This window comes from Magnolia sinica, chromosome 2 (genome assembly GCF_029962835.1).
Source record: "Magnolia sinica isolate HGM2019 chromosome 2, MsV1, whole genome shotgun sequence".
Taxonomy (NCBI): domain Eukaryota; kingdom Viridiplantae; phylum Streptophyta; class Magnoliopsida; order Magnoliales; family Magnoliaceae; genus Magnolia; species Magnolia sinica.
Window position 1 is genome coordinate 18,003,913 of NC_080574.1, and position 23,098 is coordinate 18,027,010.

The following is a 23,098-nucleotide window of genomic DNA, read 5'->3' on the forward strand; positions in this document are numbered from 1 at the left end:
TGCGTCGAAGGAGGTGTGAGAAGGGAGGCCTTGGTCCAAAGAAGCAAAAGAACAAGATTTTAAAGAAGAGAAAAGGAAGAAAAACAAGGCCATCTCCCGCATCTTTCTTGTGCTTTTCTCTCCTTTTCATGCTCTCCCCCTCTCTCCCTCTCTCTCTCTCTCTCCACACTCTTGCCCTTTTGCTGTTTGGCCAACCTTTGCAGTAAGCTTCTGCAAAAGCAAGTTTTCTACCGTTCAAAAACAACTCATACTCAAAAGAAGGAAGATGTAAGAACTGAGAGGAACCCCACCAAACAAAAAAAAAAAAAAGGAAAAGAAAAAATTTAAATTCATCATCGCTCTCTATCTTTCACTGTACATTCCTTATTCCCAATAATACCCCCACTTGAAATCTTTCGGAAGCAAAGCGCTCTCTCTATCCATTTCTTCTTTCTTCCTACTCACATCTTCTTCACTTAACCCAAAAGAAGAAAAGATAAGAAAAACAAAACAAAACAAGAAAAAAGGTGAAAAAATATAATCCAATTCACCCCTCCCATTGGCATATACAAATTCCCAAAGGCTGAGCTCCAAAATTCAGCCCAACACCACATACCCATCTCCCAATTCTTCCAAATTTTGGCTGTCCCGGCCCGACCCTGACCTGGCCTGCCCCGGCCAGGCCCCACCTATATAATGGTCATATTCCATGTGGCCCGCCACAACCGATCGGAGGGACATCGATCACCGTTCATGAAAACCTCCCCGATTCTTCAGTCTCCCACATTGCCGATAGCATCGACCGTGGTCTAGGGAATTCTGATTTCTTTTCACCACTCTTGACGCTCACTTGTCCTCAATGAAGATCTTCCGTATGAAATCTCGGAATCTCTTAGAGTAGAGCTTCGGATCCACGGCTGAAATTGAGGCGGGATCAACCTGCAAGGACTTGTAAGCATGCTCCAGCTTCTTGCTGATGTCGTAGTCTTGGAGGATGTCAATTATCCCAAAGTAGAGGATCACATCGGATATCTCTCCACTGCGGGAAGGCGTCGACCCACCACCGCACAAGGGGTATGATTGATATTGATCATAATCACTTCGTCTTGCCACCTGCTCCGCCCTTGCAGGCATGTTTGCCCCCAACCGTATCAACGGTTTCCTGTTTCAAAGAATGTTTGCACATAATAAGCATACCAGAAAATGAAATTTTGCAAAGAGTGCTCGATTGTCTTCTCTCACAAAAATGAATTAAATTCGATTAGAACAGAACTCTTCAAGCAATCAGTAAAAAGACTAGTTTAGAGTAACTTATAAACAATCATCAGTCAACCGCCAACAAATAAAAATAAATAAATCACCGTTTTGTTTAGTTTTCCTTTCGTTTTCAGTTCTCGATCAAAATGAGCAACTAAGGACAAAACACAATTCACTACTTAATAAAACTCCGTCAATGCTTATATGGAAACCAAGATTTGTCCAAATGCTGATCAGTGCCATTTCATTCACTGCATTAAAAAATCAATACCAATTCAACGTTATCGCCAACTATAGAACACAGATGGTGTCGAAACCTGCTTTCGGGCACCTCCGTTTTCTACAAGGTGACAAGAAATAATATTTTGGCAGGTCATACAAGAAACAAGCATTGGATTATTTGAAGAGACTTTGTTCCGAAATGAAATATAATAATAATAATAATGAGACAGAAAAGGAGCAAGTACCAAGCCATCTTCTCCCAATCCTAAATTCCCTTGAAGAAATTATTCTTGATTTCTTCAAGCCCGAAACAAAATAACCCAGAAAACTTGTTTTGAGCTTACTAGAAAGAAGCCTGACTAGGAGCTCAAAACATCCACCACTCGCCCTTTGGTGTGCCATAGACATCACATCTATAACATTATTAGAATTTCATGGAAAAGACAGCTGTTTTGCTTCTAGCTCCACATAGGTAGTCACTTGATTAATTTGATTAACCCAGATGCTCATAAGATGGAAGTAATCAAAATTGATGGTCTACATATAATCCAGCAGAAAATCATACCGGCCAGAGAGAATCCGATCCATGTCACGTCTCTCTGCTTCCACGAGGCGACATTCAGATACACTTCTTTCACCTTGAAATGATTCCCTTTTGCCTGAAACGACATGACAATGGCCTATTGATTTAGATAGGTTCAGAGGGTAATTCCCCAAAATTTCAATAATTGTGTAGCTTCAATCCCTCTGGACAGAAAAATTGATCACCTAAACAGAGGAAATGGATGAACTTACTGGGCGGCGAAGCCATTGGTGACATCCCAGCAGAAAGGTCGTCACGGAAGTGAATACCCACCAAGAGACTGTAATCCATGATCCTCTCTGCTTCCAAGAATTCACAGTCCCGATCGATTTGTCTGCAATGCAGCCAGCGATCAGCAATGTAGATGCACGTTAGACACCAGAAAGACAAACCCAAGACTATTCTAGAATCTAATAAATTCACTTGTTTGGAACAAAGACAAAGTTACCTGAGAAGATCTTTGTACCAAGATCGTTGCAAGCGAAACACATAATTGAGATCAAGGTCCTTTAGGGTGGTTGTTTCATCAATCTCCCCTTCGGCCTTCTCAATGGTACGGCCATGGGAGGATCCTTTCAGGTCAAATCGCTTGTGGATACAGTACTCTGAGCAGAACAAATTGCCCATTACAATGAAGCGGACCTGGGGTTTTTTTTTCCAAACATGAAGGGGAAAATCTCAAATTAATTCACAAACAACTTTTCTTACATTGGTAATGGACAAAACAACTTCAAACATGAGAATTTCAATCACTAATTCCTCATTTACAGGTATGCATACCTTTTGGCCACCAACTGGCTTAACACAATGCACGCCAAAGAACTTTGTGACCAGCGAATTCTCATACCGACAAACATGTTGGTAGTAACTGGGAAGCATTCGAAGAAGCACCTGCACATGAATTATCAAGCAGACAATGAACATGGTTCGAATGCGAATACAGCTAGTTGATAAACAGATGAAGAAGCATTGCTGCCCATTTAGGTAAATCGAAATCGAAAACTACATAATTTTACAGCCCATTGCGTTCGAATCTAGACACCAAACAGTAAACTACCAACTATCATGGAATGGATTCAAAATCTTCAGAAGCTGGTGAATTGGTATTCGTAAAGAAAGGAATTCATGGTAAAAGAAATCGGAATGGAAGTTGTTTACCTTCACTTCTGATTTCTTAACTGTCTTTATCATGAAACGATCGTCCTGGGTCAGGTAGAAGAAACTACCACTCTTCCCTGGAGAAGACAGCTCTCTCAGCGCATCGTTGCCGCAGATGGCTAACATGTAATCAGCTGGATCTACCTCAAATAGTTTCCTCAGATGTCTGGATAACCAACCAAAACTCATCACATTAACATTCAAAACAAACCCGATCAAACATAGAAATTCAAGCTCCTGATGCATTTACACAAGGTGCACCGTGCATAAATAACCCAAAACCAAATGAGAACGAATCAAAAAATAAAAATAAAAATAAAAAATCCAAAACCCACATTTCAAATTTCTCAGATCCAATACCTGAAAACCATGGGGCAGTAATCCTTCCACCGGAACTCCACCGACTGATGAGGGGGAGTGACCTTTGAACCTTCCGACGGGAACTTCGTCCAGAACTTCTCCCTCGGGTCGAAATCTGCAGGCCTGAGCTCCCGCATCTGAAATGCAGCCGGTTTCCCAACCGAATACCTACAAAAAAACCAACCCAAAAATTGAAAACTCGAAATCAGCCAATGCTAGCAATCGACAGATCAGCTGATTCAATCACGATCGAACCCACACATTACCTAATCCCCAATTGCAAATTAAGCATCAGATCATAGTTCTTATGCCCCTTTGATATTGTCTGCCCGGGCTTCTTGACGTCGCCTGTGAAATAGCAGGGGCTCCGCCGCTTCTCTGCGGCCCCACCTGGATCCAACCCCGTCCCGTCCCTGTAAAACATCGAAGCCTCAACGTTATCGATGATATCGCAGGTGATATCCCCAGCATCCCCGTCCGATTCCCAAATACAAATTCGGGGGAAATTCCGCTCCGCCAAGCTCCCCCTGGCATCCCCATCCACTGAAGATCTCTTCCGCAGTGGGAAATTACTGTAGTTCTCTTCGAATGGGGAAACAGTCGGACTCCGCCTCTGATTCATCTCCTTCCCGTTGCCGCCGGGATAAAAGGTGCCATTCAGCTGGCAATTCGGATCTTTACTCCAGCTCCCGACGTAGCAGCTCCCGTCTGGCCACGTGAAAACTCCGCCTCCTTTCGGAACACCGTTTTCCCAGAGCCCGTCGTAACGGTTCCCGTTCGCCCAGATCAAAACCCCTCTTCCAGAAATGACCCCGTTCTTCCATTCCCCAACGTACTCATTCCCATTCCTCCACACATACCGCCCCTGGCCTTCCTGCAAATTACGTCGCCACGCCCCTTCGTAGAAATCTCCGTTGGCGTAGCTCTTCTGGCCGAAGCCGTGCTTGCGGTCCGCGGCCCACGATCCGACGTAAGTGTCGCCGTCAGATCCCGTGAAGGTGCCGATGCCGTCCATGCGGCCGGCCTTGAACTCGCCCTCGTATGTGGCGCCCGAGGGCCACGAGAACTTCCCTCGACCCGCTGCCTTTCCGCGGCGCCACTCGCCCTCATACATGCATCCGTCCTTCCAGAGGTACTTTCCGGTGCCGTGGGGGGCGTTTCCGGCGAAGCTGCCGGTATAGAGGTCGCCGTTGGGGAGTAGCTTCTCGACGACGACGGCAGCGGAGGGGGCGGTGGTCGCTGAGGTGGGGCTGGTGGGTGTTACACGGCGGGTAGTGGACTGGGATCGGGCTCGGGGCACGGAAGCTGGTGGTACAGAGACCACCACAAGCTCCTTATGGTAGTCCTGCTTCTTCTTGTTGGGTGACTCGGTAGCTTCATCGCCTGAAAACTCCCGCATTCTGAGTCAGATGTGAGGGAAGCCTGGAATCTTCCTCAGAGAGGGAGGCAGCATCTCTCAAGATCAGGACCTCTTGCCGGTGGACTACCAAACCATCAAATGAATGATTACAGGATAAAATGTCCCGCTCTTCACAGAGAAGCAGGGAAGACCAGAGAGAGAGAGAGAGAGAGAGGCTTGCCTTGGGAACGTTGCTCTAAGGTAATATACCCCAGCTCGGCTCTTTTTGGCCTGGAATGACGAGAATATCCTTGTCTTTGTTAGAAAATGGCTCGGATGCCCCTGGCTCTGGTTTCATCGCGACGCGACCTGACGGAATCGCCTTGGGTGCGGGTGCGTTTTCGCTTTTTTATTTCCTTTTTTCAATCCGACGAGTCTAGTGATTGTGCGCCTCCATTTTCAAAATGGTGGTGAATCGACCACCCCTACACGTGTCACCCACTTACTGACATCCGTGGACGCGAGTTTCCTTGATCCTAAGGTCAATGGCCCCACTACCATGTCCTTGCAATATCCCCTCCTTTCCCATTTAGTTTTAATTTTACCATCTAACTTAAAAACTCAAACAAGCAACACCAAAAGAAATAATTAAAATAAAAACATATCATTGAAACTTTCAATCAAATGCAGAAGTTTTGAATCAGACTTGTATATCTGTTTTCCACCTTCAACCTTCTTAGAGTCACACTATAAAAACAAGTTGGAGGGCAGACAAGGGGTGCGTGAAGGTTTCAATGATGTGTGTTTTCATCTCCATTATTTATTCTTACTTAAATTTAAATTTACTTCATTTTAAGCTCACATGACAACATTAGTAAACAAAACTGATTGATAGAGCAAAGGCCACGTAGACAAGGCCTCGGCTCATAAGACCCGGGCAATGTCTAGGTAGCATTTGTTCTATTAATTAGTTTTGTCAACTTTCATCCAACATGGTCTATGTTACATTCATATTAAAAAGACTCTTTCTAGTTATGTTGGAGGAGCCTTACATCCACTATCTAGCTCGTAAAATGGAGGATATTTATGTTTCTTCCTTCGAAGAGGGGTGCAACACATGTGCCCTACTTCATATGACACGTGATTATGGGTGTAGCTATGGGGGCATTTGGCGCATGGTATTAGATGGGCTTAGGTGGGATGGAATTGCATCTGGTCTTGCCCAATTCCACTCCATGTTTGGGTAGAATGGAAAAACTTGGATGTAGATTAAATGGAATTGCATTGGGTCTCGTGCCAATTTTATCCAATGTTAGCAAGTTGTGTAGGTCCCACCATGATGTGCGGACTATATCCACACTATCCACCCATTTTTCGAGATCATTTTAAAGCATGGGCCAAAAAATCTAGTAAATTTAAAGCTCAAGTGGACCCCACCATAGAAAGCAACGGGGATTGAATACTTACTGTCAAAAACTTCTTTGGGGCACAAAAGTTTTGGATCTACTTCATTTTTAGGCTGATGCCATAAAATGTCATTACAAAACAAAAGAATGGTTTATATATAACATGTGTTATTCTCAATGGTTTCAAATGATGGTGGATATATTCATTCAATGTACCATCATATTACAAACAAAGCATGAAATTAAGCTTATCCGATGGTAACAAGGAACAATCCCTACCATGGGTAATAATTATGTTTTTTGAATACCATCTACCTAATCCTTCCCAATGCCATGTCTCAAACACCCCTTAAATGAATGTGAATATAAGTTTAAACATAATTTGAATTTGATTAATAAATGAATAAATATGTTACCATATCTATATTAGTGTGATCCAATGATAAAAATATGAGGGTTTCATTTAGTGAAATTGTTAGGGCAACTCAATCATCATTTGTTTGGAACTCTAGATCAAAGAACTAGATAGCAATTAAATCTCTAGACTCTAAACATTATTAGATAATCCTCTTAATTAATTGAATACAGTCAACATCTTCTTAAGCAAATTCATTGTAATTTCCTTTTCATTTGCACTCACCACAAGGTGGATTTTTTTAGACCAACTAATATTAAGACACTGGAACTTTTTCTTGACTAACTATTTCTGCGCATTTGTTGTCTAAAGATGAATTTGAAAGCCTTTTGACAAATGTAATCTAAATGCGGCCACGGAGAATGCATGTAAGTTAAGCATATCATGATTGTCTAACTGACTTCAGCTAAACCTAATTATTATTAGATTTTAAAAACACTAGTTTTCTAATTCATGAAACCTAGTAATTTAAATTAATAACGGGATTTTTATAAAATCATAAATGAATATAAATATTCTAATGGGTGTCAATTTCATGCCTCCAAAGATAAGTATGGGGTAGTACGCATTAAGGAACATAGGATGGGTACCCGACCCGAACCCGGTTGGAAATGCGTTGGATGTGCGTGGAACATTGCTTGAAAAATATAGGAATTAGGCAATTTTGCATGCGTGACTGCCGACCACGTTATTTTGTTGCCACTACTTAGATCATTAGAAATATGATCCATTCCCAATACGTACCTCAATTTGGACGGTCTGGATTTTCCTTTAATATATGATGCGTGTACATCAAATGGTCCACCGTCATTTTGAATTTGGTGATGAACTATCACCGTGGTGAACTTTTTTAAGAAATGACCTTTGTTTGCAGCGTAATTACGAGGACGACATTGCTAATTTGCTATAGGCCTTCCACGGGGAAAAGGATGGTGGTCCACTGCAGTGCTGATTCCAACCATGGGTCGCCAAGATTCCGTTGTTGAAAATGATGGATCCCACATTTACCTTAGACCCAGAGCACCTTGGTTCCAGATATCCTTAGATCTTGAATTTGTACAGGTGGGGCCAACATTTTTTATGATCCCAACCGTTGAGCTGATAAGGCTCGCTCTGGATGGATCATGGTCCTGATGTTTTCCAACTTCTTAAAATCCAAGCCATCCAATCTTCGACCTTTATGCTCCGAATGTGGTCTGTTGGTGTATTTTTTATTAACCATCTAGTTGTGGGGCCATTGATCGAATGGTTCAAGACTTGTTCACGTTGGATAACTTTTTAGGGAACGGTTGATATTAGCCAGGTCATCGGATCAACGGTCTGGATGATCCCTTTTGCATAGACTCGGGACTGATTGCTACTATTCACACTGCCAGTGGAAGCGACTGGACGTCCATCTAAATCGGTAGTCCAGTGAAACGCCGAATGAGAGGAGGGGGAATCATTTGGGAAACGGATTGGCTACTGCCCCTGACAGGCCCACCAGCCCGGGGGCAGATGATATTGATCGTGCTCTGTGGGCCCCACCATGATGTATTTGTTTCATCCATTCCGTTCATCCATTTTTACAGATCATTTTATGCCTTGATATAAAAAATGAGAGGTATATAAATCTCAGGTGGACCACACCGCAGGAAAACAATAGAGATTGGATATCCACCATTAAAATCCTCCTAAGGCCCATTGTAATGTTTATTTGACATCCAATCTACTGATTAGATCATATAGACCCAGATGAAGGGAAAAAAACAAATATTAGCTTGATCCAAGACTTTTAAGGCCCCCAAAAAGTTTTTAATGGTGGAAGTTCATTCAACACTGTTTCTTGTAATGTGATCAACTTGAGATTGGTATATTCCTCAGTTTTGGTCTCGCGGTATAAAATGATCTATAAAAATAGATGGACGGCATGGATGAAACACATAAATCATGGTGGAGCCCACAGAGCACCGACCACTAGCCATTGGCTTGGTGGCAGGGGGAGTAGCCAATCCGTATCGAATCTTTTGATACTCTGGCAGATTCTGATATGTCATACATACTCATGCACTCAAGAGATTGTTAACGTTGCATTCAAGTAACTCAAGATGAACCGTCCAAAACGTAGGCCGAATCTTGGATAGATTATAAAATTAAAATCAGATTGATTTAACAATCACGCTCTCCGATTCCTGGACATTACTTAGTTGAATTTAGACCTTGACTAGTGTTCATATAGCCGTCCATTTTAAATACGCGAATCTGCCAGCAATATATTGAGTTAAAACGAATTTTTGGTTTATAAATTACAAATAAATGAAAGTAGGACCCACGACTTGGACGATCAATTGAGCCAGATCTATGCTGATGTTCAATTTCTGAGTGCTAGCATATGAACCTCACAATGCAGAGTATCAAAAGAATATTTTCTCTTTCTTTCGTAAAGTGCTGTCATTTGATTTTGTACGCATTTGATATTCTGGTAAAGTGATGGTCCATACGAAGGCACGCTGTACGCGTGACAGATTTAATTCAAAATAAACCGTAGAAATCGTGTGATCCACTGTAGAGGTCATAACCTTAAAATGCGATTGATTTAAAATCCCAAACCCTGATTAATGGCATCCGTTCGTTGAACTCATACTCTACTGTTTTCATTTTGACCGTCCATCATATGTCCATGATCGTCCACTTGTGACATCGTTCAGTGTAATAGTTAGTTTATGATCCATCTTCGATCGCCATTACTCGGGTACGACTATACACTGTTTAGTTGCTCAAGTACATCAACTGTATACAACACTGCTAATAGGTACGGCGCTACTGGATGGTGCTCTGTGGGTCCCACCATAATGTATATATTTTATCCACGCCGTCCGTACATTTTGCATAATTATTTTAGGAAATGGGCCCAAAAATGAGGCATATAAAAATCTCAGGTGGACCACACCACAGGAAAACAGTGGTGATTGAAGGCCCACCATTATTAAAAAAAAAAAAAACTTCCTATGGCCCACTGCAATGTTATTTTCCATCTAAACTGTTGATTAGATGACGCAGACCTGTATGAAGGGAAAACAAAATTGTCGGCTTGATCCAAAAGTTTGGTGGCCCCTGAGAAGTTTTTTAACGGTGGATGTTCAATCACCACCTTTTCCTACGGTGTGGTCCACCTGAGATTAGGATATATCTCATATTTTGTTTCACGTACTAAAACGATCTGGAAAAATGGATGGACGGCGTAGATAAAAATATATACATCATGGTGGGTCTCAGAGAAAACTGTCCAGTAGCTGGTCGCGACTAGCAGTGTCTATATGCACTCCGCGTCCCTGCTCCGGGGAGTTGTTTGATACTCTGGTAAAGCGTGATGGTTGATACTCGCTCGGCTTGCATGGTTTAAATTAAGTCGTTCAAATTCCGGAAACTTTTATAAACAGTTCCCCGTACAAAAGTCCAAGAGGTTACGTGCATGTTGATCGGGTCCACTGAATATTTATCATCCGACCATCCATCTAAATGTACAGTTAAGGTATCAAATCCATGTAAATTTTGGTGCATCATCCATCTATAATTAGACCTAACTATCACGACAGTTTAATTAAAGTTGGCTGCATACTCTACATTTCTAATTTTCCAGCTGCCTGCGTGTCAACCATCATGTTCTTCCGAGTATTATACCTTTTCTCTTCTCTTACGCAAAACCGGTTTGGATGCGAGATATCCACACCATGGTTAACTATCATGATTGTGTTTTTAACACTATTTGACGGGAATTTCCAAAATAGTGGTCTGTTTAGATGTAAGCAGATATTTCATTCCTAATTAGTCAACTATCATCGCGTATTTTGTGCCAATTGTAGATAAGTTTGAATGTGTATGAAGTAGAAATTAAGGTTTTCTTTACAACTTAAACCGTCATTAACATCTAATCAAGAAAAAACCGCTTATTCTCATCATATTTAAGTAAAGCAAAAAGGAAATTAAGAGTGATTTCTATTGATGCAAATATCTGGTTCACCCTCGCTGAGCTTCTAGATCTAAGCACCTGCACAAATGAACGACAATGAAGACCTAGCTAGAGCAAGGGACCCTCTAATGCCAAAGTGTAATGACCCGGAAAATTTCGTGCAAAAACTCGAGTACTACCTCAAATTCCTTAGAAGTTAAATGTGTGTTAATTAGCACTAAACTCAATTGCTTGTGAAATTAGCACTAATCACTTTAAATTTGATCTGCATAACCCAAAACCTGTAGAATCGTTAACGCTATGTTACCCTGAAATATAGGATTCAACGCTAAATCCAGTTGCTCTCAGGAGTACTTGGAAACCTTGTATCGGACCTGAACCGCGCGTCGAAAGTCCGATAGCGATGATCTTAGACAATGATGATTACCTTGTTGGGCTTGACCGTTACCTCAAAAATCAAGTCCAGATGATGTCCTGAGTCGATTTGCTTGAGTCCGGAGTAAAGAGTGTGAGAAAGCGGAGAAATTAAATATGGATTTATGAAATCTGAGTCGTGTCGCTTGCGCGCCGATTCTAAGCATTCTGACCGTTGGATTCTGAACCAAATTTACCCTCGGATCAGGGAAGATGGCCCACACATGTCAGAGTGTCGGTGGACTTGATCGAGTTTCGGTGACCGTTGAACTGAGATTGGTCTGCCACGGCTGATCTGTAGATTCAATCGGTACAAAAACTCAGCCTGACTTGGATCCATGGTCAGTGAGCTTAAGTCCGACCGCACGTGGAGAAATGACCACCAGAAGTGCTCCGTTGGATCGGAATAGACCCGATTTGGTTATAACCTAAGTATACCTTAGCCTTAGGGCTATTTTCATCAATATTAGGCCTATAAAAAGACCTTAAAATCCTCACTCTCAATTCCATACGAATTTTCTAACCCTAGCTAAGAAAGAGAGAGGAAAAGAGAGAGAAAGTGAGAGAGAAGTTGGTGAATCATCTTGAGATTCTTCCCTGTTATTCTGCGTTCCTAAACCATCACTTCTGAATCGTTATTCCGGCGATTCTAAGTTCATTCTTGGGTAAGTCAATCAAACCCTAACCTATTTTAGAGCTTAAAATAGTCTAAGTGTTGATGTAGATTATTTTATTCTTGCCTTAGGTTTTCTAGTCGCCGTTGACGAAGACTTATCGTCTGAATCAGATTTGTGCGCATTTTCTGGTTTAAGGTGCGGTCTATATTCGTATAGGTTATGGTTTTCAAGGCTTTTAATGTTGGTTAATAGTTTATTATTGTTGTAGGTGTAATTTCGCATGCTAAATGCGATGCTTATATTGCATTCCTGATATATATGAGATATATTGAGATTTGTGTATTCCTTGTATATGTAGAAAGTATCGTATACGTATGAAATATGAACATGTGTTTGCCATGATTAATTGCCGTGTATTTGTACTAGTTGTATGTGACTCAACTCCTTGGCGAAAGGAATTGTCCAAATGTGTGTTATCACCAAAATACGTCATGGATGTTGGAATATGTAGTCTAAGTGTTTGTAGAAATGTCTGAATGATCTAATGTGAGATATTATCCTGTTTATGAGCGTTGAGAAGAGATTCTCAACTATCCTATTAGTGTGTATGATTTCCTACATGAAATTTACCTTCTTTGTTGTTTAAATTCAAGCATTACTTATGTGTAAATCCATGTTAAGTTGATATTCATCAAATGCTCACATACTGTATGATGAGAATTGTTGATCCATTACTGTTCTAAATTGTTAGTATGAATATCTGTTATGATTGAAGATGTTTGGGACTATGAAATAGTCCAGGGAATTGGTAACAAACCTTGAGTTTATGGCTGAGGTAGTTTTCGCCACGTAGGACGTGTTTGACGAACCCGAGTCGTATTAGGGTTGTCAGCAGTGGTTTGGCCACACGGAGTGTTTGCGCACTCTAAGTCGTTCAACTCAACGTGTGCTTGTGCTAATCGAGCTCGTCAAGTAACCCGATTGTCCCGATGTATGTACACCATGTATGGACGTTATTGCTTGAATCTAGGGTACCAAACTTACCAATGCAATCTCGTTAACCATTGTACCTTGATCCGCTAAGATCATGAGCTGGACATGGTGGTATGGGACACCGTGGTCGGGCTGTCGGCCTATGATAGGGTGACGAGCCTCCCCGTAATGACCAGTGAGTACACCAGACTCGTGAGCCGATTATGGTGGTATGGGACACTATATTCGCGCTGTCGGCTTACATTGATTGGTGATGAGCCCTTTGTAGTGACCTCGAGCATACCTTGATACTGCGATGAGGCGACGAGCCTTAGGGTAGTAACTAAGGTATAATAGGCATGCATTGATTGGTGACGAGCCCTTTGCAGTGACCTAGAACCATATGATCGTATGAGATTGTCTAGGACTAACGACCTTAGAATGGATCACCGTTTGAAAATTGATATGAGGAAGGTACCTTAGCTTCCCAATTCTGCTGTATGAAAAGGATTAATAATAACTTGGTAATCATGTTCATGCACCGCATTGCATGTGCTTTGGCGTCGTTGGCACTGCGGGAGGTTGTCATGCGTACCGTAAGATAAAGACACTAAGGGAGTGCAGGCGAGGGCATGCATCATTTCTACATACATCCTTGCATTAACAAGAGTAATTAGGACCTGCTTGATTGTATTGCCTTATCATTACTACTTGATTGAATTGATAACATGTTAACTTTTACTGTATAGTTCCACTAAGTTAATCACTCACTCCCACGTTCTGGGGCGGTGTTTCGACACCAACCAGACTGTCTTAGATGCAGATGATGACGTGACCCCTGAGGCAGAGGAGGAGTATGAGGATGACGAGGATGCATTTTCTTTTATGCAGTTCTCAGGCGGGTTCATGTGAGCCGTGTCCTGATATACGGGGATTCTGGATTTTCTTTGTAATAGATGATTTCATTTGATACTTATATTTTGAAAACAACACTTGTTATTATGACCTGGCAGAGCATACATATCACAGAGACTTGTACATGTTCACATACATTTCTTTAAGTCTTCTGCTTGCGTCTTTCACTTATCCCTGAATTATGTTTGCAGTTTGGCTTAATCTATTCCATGTTTTATGCACTCATACAGACAACATACATCCATCATTACATATGTTACATAAGTGATGTTTTGAAACTCGGGCGCTGGGTTATGCTCGACCCCCGAATTTCAGGGCGTTACACAAAGTCAAGCTTGGAATTTGGGTCTAAATTGTGTGGATGGAGTTTTGGGTGAGAGATTTTGCGCACCTGTTACGTTCGATGAGGGCCTTATTTATACTGTTTAGTTAGAGTGGGCGTCCGTTAATCTCGGCATGATATCAACCATTAGGTTAGAACTATGCACGTGATGATGTTGTCGGTTATCCCATGATCATGGTTGAGCGTTTAATGTTATTGTCGTTACTAGACTGGACTTGGCTCAGTTGATAAAACTTAGCTAGCCAATTGAAGACGAGTTGAGCAGAGCTTTCGCGAGCCGAGCTTGACCTATACTGGGTCAGCTGGAGTTGTCAAAGCATGACTCGACCACCTACTTGAGGACGGTTTGGACTGATCCATCCGAGCCCATATCTTTCCATGTCATGCCTCGGACCTATCTTTTTCGTTGGTTCCTTTTGATGAAGTCTCCAAATCGACCACTTATCTGGGTGAGCCGACCTTGAAGGAAGTTAGGTTGAGCCGCCCATAAATATAACTAGGCCGAGCTGACCTTAATAATCTTTGGATCATATTTTCCCCTAACAATTTTTTTTTCTCTCTCTCATAGTTTACATTAACCCTGTTTAGATGCCAGATTAATAAACATATATGTATGATGTGAGTATGAATAACTATCATGAACATTTTTTTCTTTTTTAAAAATTTATTTGCCTGTGGGTTCCTTAAGAGTGATTTATTTCAATGTCCGGCAAAAATCTAATTTATCATTAGACAACAATTGCAACCATCATCTTGGATTTTATGCCGATTGCCGGGGAGTTATTTGGTTGATAGTTAATGGTTGTAATCAATGGTAAATGGATGCACATGGTTAGAAAGGATATTTGGTTGATGGTAAACAATGATGATCAAAATCAATATAAAATGAAATGTAGCAAGAGTATGTGAATCATCTCAAAAGGTTGAGATTATGATGCAAATACTAGTAATAGCCGAATTTTTAAAAATAAACTCACTTTTGTGGCTTACCAGAGGCTTAGAATTCTTTTTTTTTTTTTTTTTGTCAAAATATATATTTTATGGAGTTATTTTAGTTATTATGTTAAATGTCACATATATTAATTTGGATATTAAAACTAATATGCATAATGCATTCTAATTATAGGCTTCCCAACATAAATTTTAAATTCTAATTCATTTTAATTATAGGCATCAAACACAACTGAGGATTTCAATTTACATTGATTCCATTTATCATGTGATAAGGATTCCAATGCTTTCTAAATATAAAACCATAATTTCCTTACAACTTAAGCTCTTATAAACATCAAACCATGGGGAAATTGATTGCTTTATCATGGATTGGAATAAAAAAAACAAGGCTCCATGATCTAAAGAGGGTATTATAGGATTCTCAATAGGATAATTAAGTTTTTATATCTGACAAGCCAAGCTATTAAGTTTTTGTAATCTAGACCATTGATTTATTATGTGCCATTGCAGATTGGCTATGACCCAAAAAATTCCTCATTAGAACAATCTTAACCCTTTGATTGGTTACCTGGAAAGGCCAGGGATTAGTGGTTAGTGTTTACACCCGTTTTTGGCGCACAGTCATGGACCAATAAGAAGTCGTCACGTGTTGACACCACACACCTAATAATAATAAAATTATACTTGCACCTAAGGATATCTTTTGCCCCTTATCTTTTGACAACAAGTCAACTCGTAAAACTAAAGTCGCATTGAATTGTACAACATTTAAAGAGGAGACTTGAATAACCCATTTGGAATGACTAACGTCTACACTTCCACAAATAGTTTGATCATTGTTACAATTGATGGTTTAGACGGAGATTGAATCCTAGAATTTGGTCTTAAACGACTAATCCCAATGCTGGAGCACTCATGTTGAATCAAACTTAAGTCTCCCAACTTTCTATTCACACACACACACACACACACACACACACACACACGTTGACCAAATACTGGCATGTGTGATCTTATGTTTGATTGAATTGCACGAACAGTTGAAATCTTCCCATTGGTAAGATATTTGTAGCGTGCGTCCACAGTGGCAAGCAATAGGCTAAGAGTAGGATTTCTGGACTATGGGCCACACATGTGGGAATCCAAAATTCGAGTGTACCTTACAAGAATGTCCCACTGTTCCCATATGCACCACATTTTCGTGCCTTGAGATTGTGTACCATGCGTGCGGCATATGCACATGCACATGATGATCCTAACCACGCATCATCTTTGATAATATCCTTCCATTGAATTGAATCCTGCTATGTCATGCCTATACATTGGCACAAGTAGGGGAGTACATGTAGATACTCCACCTTAAGTGAGATTAAATCCTATACGCGGACTTCAGATGGGCCTCAATCAAAGCACCTATATGGCATAGGACATGTCTTGAAAACAATCATTGATTTGAATCGGTTGTCATCATGGCGTATAGGTGGTAGACCGAACAAGGGAGAATAGTTTCAATATCACAAGTGGGACATAAACCTTTTTTTTTTTAAAGGTGAAAAAACTGTAACTGATCAATTTATGATTGGTTGTGGGTGATCTGATCTTCCAAAGACCCGTTCTATGGGCCCAGTTTTAAATAGGGCATGATGTAACTAGGCCCCAAGCGGGTCCGGATCAGAGAAAATCATTCCAAATTGAGAAAAAATGCCGTTCAAAGCGCAAACCGTAAATCATCAATAACTTTTTTTAATCCAGACAAGACGCAAAACCTATGAATTTCGATTAAAGTTTTGTTATAGGGCCAACCAACGCTTGTAAGCATGTTGTGTTGCACCATTTCACAAGAAAACAACTCCTTACTCAAGTCTCCCGTTTTTAGAAAACTTACTATTTTTAGTAAGTTTAGGTTGGACGTACCTTTTTATTCTTAGAGTTTTAGTATTTGGTATCTTCTTAGAGTTTGTTTCTTATTATGCTAGGATTCATCCTTCGTAATTAAATTAGAACTTTTTATTTTTAATAAGTTTTACTATTTTAAGAAAGTTTCAATTTATTTTCATTAGGACTCTTAATGAGAGTTTTATTTTATTATTTAAAGCATTGTAATATCGATTTTCAATAAAGTATTTCAAATTTTCTTAACTCTTATGAATTTGAGAGCCATTGTACCTTATGGACTTAAGGTCTTATTCACTTGATGAAGACAATGATCTTTCTCTTTATCCTTTCAAGCTCTTCCCTACGTCAGCTAGGGAGTCTTGAGTTGATTAAGCCCTCGTTGGAAGACATCGAAGATAGAAGACTCAAAGATTTGAAGCATCAATGCTTGAAGATAATAAGTGATTTGAGTGTCTTAGGGATCCTAGCCCTAGACTCCTTTAGGTTTCAAAATAACCTACATCTAGATGATCTATTTTCTCATAAGAAAATCCTTATTTGTTCATCCCAAGCTTTATTTCTAAAATGAACATGATAAGCTAGGCTCATAGAGTTTCAGATATGCTAAAAATCGAAAATCATAGTTAGTAAAATTCTGAGAATTGTCAAATAAATCAATAGTCCATCGATTTGATTCGATTGAATTAATAAGTCTGGTCGATCAAATCAATGGTCCAATCTAAAATGGCCAAAGCTGTCCAACAAGCAATCTGGACAATTCTGTGAACATTCGATCTAATCGAAAGATCGATCGGACTAGTTGTTATATATTCGTTGGAGCTTTTTCTCTATAAAAGTTGCACTCAAACATTTGCAAAATAGAGAGATTTTTCATAGTTTTAAAGGCCCTAGGTACACAACTTTAAAAAAAATAAAAAAATCTTAGGCTTTAATTCATTTAATTCATGTCATTTTCCTTGTGATTCATCACTCCAATAAATATTCCAAGCATAATTTAAAGATGTACATATTCTCAAGAATTCCCTAGAGGTTAGACACCAATCCCATAAGCAAAATTATTTGTCTATCTTTCTCTGGAATGTCTTTTTAGATAAATTTCAAAATTGGAACTAAGTATCCTATTAGTTTGTAAGACCCGACCCGAGTCTGCATATGTGCATGTGTGTGTGTGAGTATGCATTTCATTTCTTGTGGTCCCGCGGTCCTACTGGTCGAATTCCGACGACCCGCGACCCTCGGATTATCTTTGCGGTCATTCTTGAGTCCGGTCATGTAGACCCGACTCGGATCGAGCCGAGACCTATGCCATCTTTTTCGCTTCGTCGTTGTGGTTCCAACGTCGCGTCTTGTGCCTCCATCCGACGTGTAGATCATAATATGTAGGCTTTTCATTTCTAGCCCTTGATCATAATCATATGACCCACCTAGTGTGGAGGGCACATTTTTCAAGATGATCACCCTCTTTTATACAAATTTCAACACGCACACCACCCACACACTACCCAAACCCCTTCCTCTACACCACCCACTACCCACACACTACCCATCCCTACCCCAAGCCTATGAGTCTATGAGCATTGTTTATATCACTCTAGTTTCATGATGGATTTGCCTATCCTAGGAGAGAGAACTCATGATGACTCTCTCTCTCTTTTCTAGCAATTTCTCTTCTCTCCCTCTCATTTCTCTCTACTCTCTTCTCTCTCTTCTCCTAGCAACACCTCTACATGTCCCCACCTTCTCCTTCTATCTAGCCCCTTCTCCCTCTAATCCCCTCCCATCTAACCTTCAATAATCCATCTCACCCACTGAAACATGTCCCTTGGAGCATGAAGAGTAGATTGATGTAACTTTGGAGTAGGATCTATTAAGGTGGGTGCTTCTTCTTCTTCGCTTTCTCCTTTTCTTTTTGCTACATGCATGGAAGAATGTAGGACCCACCAATCCATGGTGGAGGTCTTACATGGCTCCTAGGATGGAGGCCATGGGCCTAGATCTTACTCATTCCTTCTATGGTGGGTCATTCTCCATGGACCAACCATGATGTACTTTCTCTTCATTCTAGTATCTCATAGGCCATTTAGGTCTTTGCATGCATAGTAGGGAAATGTGTCTCCACCTTTCAGCAACTTTTCTTAATGAATAATAGCTTGCATGTAACATATGTACATATGGATGGCATGGATTGTAGTATGGAAGGTCCATTAGTGGCGGGACCTTCCACCAATGGCAGAATCTTTCTCCTTCTCTCTCCCCTTCTCTCCTTTTTCTTCTATTTATTTCTAATGTGATATGTGCCCTTTGTTATTCTCAGAAATACTTGCTATGATCTTGCGTATGCTCGTATTGGAATGATTATACTGTTATGGAAATCCTCCTTATAGGATCTCAGGATCGTAACCTGCCTCAGGAGCCGAGAATGGGATACTACGGAGGCTGTTGCGGACAAAACAGGCCATCGGGTTCCTTATGAGTCCGGTTACTGAGTCTGGGGCGTGACATAGTTATAGGAGATTCAACCAACAATCTTTCCCATTACCTTAGCACTCTCAATAAGAAGATCATTGTATGATAGTTGATTAAAGAAGCTAAAGAATATTCACATCAAAGATTGGGAGAGCAAAAAAGAAACTGATTCAAGTGTGAAGAATCATCTCTACATAGGCGTTTTCAATGTGGCTCATCCATACTTGTAAGAGTTTAATTTAAGAGTCCATCGAGTTTAAAACTCAAACTCAAATAGGTCATTGTGTATGACCGTCTTTAGTGGGAGTGTATGTAAATTAGTTCTTGTGTAGGATTAATCAAAGGTTACTTGTTAGCCTATAAAGAACCTTTAAAGTTTTCAAGAGAGCTACTAACATGGGTGCATATGTGTAGGACTACCACCAACACGGGTGTGTACATGTAGGTCCTTGCGTAGGACTGCCTTTGGCGGGTGTATGCGTAGCTCCTTGTGGACGACTTCTTTGATTTCTTGTTAGCCTATAGAAAACCTTGGGAGTCTCCAAGAGAACTACCGACATGGTTGTGTACATGTAAATTATTGGTTAGCCTATAGAAAATCTTTATAAGCCTCCATAGGAGCTCGTGGCACAGGTGTGTATGTGTAAGTCCTCGTGTAGGACCGCCACCAACACGGGTGTGTATATGTATGTCTTTGTGTAGAACCGCCTCCGACGGGAGTGTACGTAGTTGGTTCTTGTGTAGGACTAATTGAAGGTTTGTGGTGAATCTATTGAACATCATTATAAAGGTTATTGATAAACCTATCAATTGAGATGGTGAAATCGTTGTGTTTACCAAACTACTATATATCATTGTGTTTGGAATCGATTATGTAGATGCAATTTTATTTATATTTGTGAATGAATTGCTAATATGAATGCTTAAAATAGATTGTATGATAAGCGTTTAATTTAGTGCACACACATTCGATAATTCACATCTCACATTATAGACTAGTTGCACAATTAGTTGTATCTTTGTAGTCTATGATCTTGAACCTAATTGACATTATGGATTAATTTATATTAATTGATGAATATTTTAAAAAGATCCTATTCACACACACCCACACCTACACACACCATAGTGGGTACTTGAACATATGACCTCCATGTTGAAACTCTTGTGAGTCTACCACTAAGCCATGAGTAGGGACTTAAAAGTACTTAAACCTTAGAAGTCTATTATGTTTGCGATCCACTCTCCCCCTCTAAAAGATATATGCCACTGACCCTACTCTATGCAGGGGAAGTTCATAGCCGAAGAAAATACTGAAATCAATGAGTAGAATTGAAATTCGAAACATCTAGTCATCTTTTTTTTTTCCCAAAAATGGTGTTCGATTTTTTCTTTCCCTAATAACATTTTGAGTCAAACCAAATTCCATTTCGCACATAAAAGAACATAATCAATAAACCCTAATCTTTTTATTTTATTTATGCAATACTCTCATAAATTTAGACCCTTCATTTTACTTGTCTAACTGGGGTCTTAAACCCTACATAGTAAAGGTAGGTGTCATTAATTTTCTCTTTTGGCCTACTTGGAGTTTTAAACTTCGTGAAATAGAGTTAGAAATATCGACACCAAAATTCTTATAAATTTTCATAAAAATCGTATAATTTCATAAAGTAGAAACCGTGTACTGCATGAGCATAAAATGGTACTTAACCCTTTCATTTTTCATAATCGAGACCCTTATTTATAATCTACGGTGCAAACCAATGCGAGAGAATATTGCAATTTGTCGTCCTATGTGCGATTTTATAGGTTCTAATTAATCGTAAATTTTAAAGTCCTATCATAGCTAGTGGTGACTTAAGTCAAATTCACTTTTACTTTAGCCAATCTTACATTTAAATCAAATTAAATCAAACCAAAATTGACAAACAGAAAAGATCAAGGAAATGAGGGCTTCATTTTGCATGTGTGCACAAGGGAGGGCATTCATAGTGCCTAATCAAGTTTCAAAGTTATTATAACCAGATTGGATGGGGCTTGACCTAGAGGGCTTCCAATGATTAGGTACATGTGCAATGTTGATTGAGTCCACCTACGCCGATGAATTACTTTCAAACATGCTTTAAATAGCTCAAAACCATTTTCATTTAGGTTAGAGAAACACAGAGTACATTAAAGCGGTGATGTGATGAGATTTGATTAACTGAATGCAAGTATGATGTTGGTTGAGGAGGGAAAGGTTCCCTATTGAACAACTTTCAAACATGCTCTAAGCGGTCTCATCTTTAATAATATTAGTACTAATGAAACTTAGTGTTTCTCTTACATTACCAAGTTCAATTTTGCTTGCCCCTATCTCTATATAATGAAACACGGTTCAATCAAATTTCGTCGGGTCATTGTACCACCGAACTCCGTATTTCCCCTGCCTCATTGGGTTGGAAGTTATCTATTCATGGCCGACGTGGCACCAACATGGCAAATTCTTTTTTCCTTGCCTTACATTGCCAAACATGTTTTGTAGGTTGTGGTAGAAGGTTTGCATTTTCTTGGCCGCCTGCCTCGTCTGTCTGGTGATTTCTGCTACTACGGTATGAAAGTAAAATAAAATAAAAAAAGAGAAAAAAAAAAAAACAAAAAGCAAACTTCGAAAGGTAAGATTAACGTGGCCGCTGGTGGAACATTTGAAAACATGGTATACGTATGCACGATCCAAACCATTGATCATGTGGGGAGCCACCGTGTACCTGCCATTGCCTGGAAACAGGCCGACCACTTGTCAGGCGGGCCACACTGGCCTGGAAGGAATTGATGGTGAGCGTGTGAGGGACACCTGATGAATAGATCAACCTGTTTTCCAGGTTTAGATAAAGTAGCTATGGACCTCGCTTGATGAATGGTCCGGATCTTGCAAACGTTCGCCAGCTTGGCACAAAGGCTGGGGACTACGTTTCTCCATACAGCTTCTTGCGCGAGTCACCTTAGTATTTGTTTGAGGTAAAAGCAGTTGGCGATACACGTAGAGATTGTGGTAGGTGGGAATTGGTGTTTTCTAGACATTTGATAATGGAGCTTATAAATGTTGGTCAGATAACCCGACCAAACCCTAATTACCGCTGAGTCTATATTTCATGCTAGGATGCAGACGCCGACTTTCAAACCAGCTACCAAAATTAGCAATTTTACTAGTATTTCTAAGAAAGAGAACCGTAGCCCGCGGCCTACCAAAATACACCTTATTCACTGAGTGGAAGTTTTCTATATCATTCAGGTAAGTGGATTGTGTACTGATTCAACTCAGTGGGGCCCACTAGGATGTATGTACCTTAACGGCATTGTCCATCCATTTTATCAGCTTATTTTAGGTATGATACTAAAATGAAATTATATCTAAACCTCAAGTATACCACAACATGAGAAATAGTAGTGATAATGATATCCACGTGAGAAACCCTCCTAAGACATGCCGTGTTTTTTATTTATCATCTGATGGGTTCATAAGGTCGCACCAACATGTATAAAGAAATATCACAAAAATCAACTTGATTCAAAACCTCCGTGTGCTCAAAGAAGTTTTCAATGATAAGCCTACAATTCAGACGGCTTCCTGTGGTGTGGTCCACTTAAGCTTTGGATATGCTTTAATTTTGAGATTATGAATTAAAATGAGATGATAAAATAGATGGACAACATGGATAAGACACATTCATCATAGTGGGCCCCATAGAGTTTGCTCAAGCATAATGAGTTAGCAGGCAATCTGCTCCCATCAATGACAGCCCCAGCAACAAAAACCTACTTGAGCCCAACGTGATGTCCTATTGACATCCACTCTTCCATCGATGGGGAG

At 40.2% G+C, this 23,098-nt stretch overlaps 1 protein-coding gene across 1 annotated transcript; it reads right to left on the bottom strand.

The window, feature by feature from the left end:
* Nucleotides 1-300: 300 nt before the first annotated feature.
* LOC131236489 (phosphatidylinositol 4-phosphate 5-kinase 1-like) lies at nt 301-5,284 on the bottom strand. The gene is made up of 8 exons (XM_058233707.1): nt 3,826-5,284; nt 3,560-3,727; nt 3,200-3,365; nt 2,822-2,932; nt 2,490-2,683; nt 2,254-2,375; nt 2,024-2,117; nt 301-1,141 (listed from the first exon to the last, which is right to left on the bottom strand). Exons 1-8 carry the CDS (start codon nt 4,956-4,958, stop codon nt 826-828), a joined length of 2,304 nt encoding a protein of 767 aa, XP_058089690.1. The 5' UTR covers nt 4,959-5,284; the 3' UTR covers nt 301-825.
* Between the last annotated feature and the right edge of the window lie 17,814 nt (nt 5,285-23,098).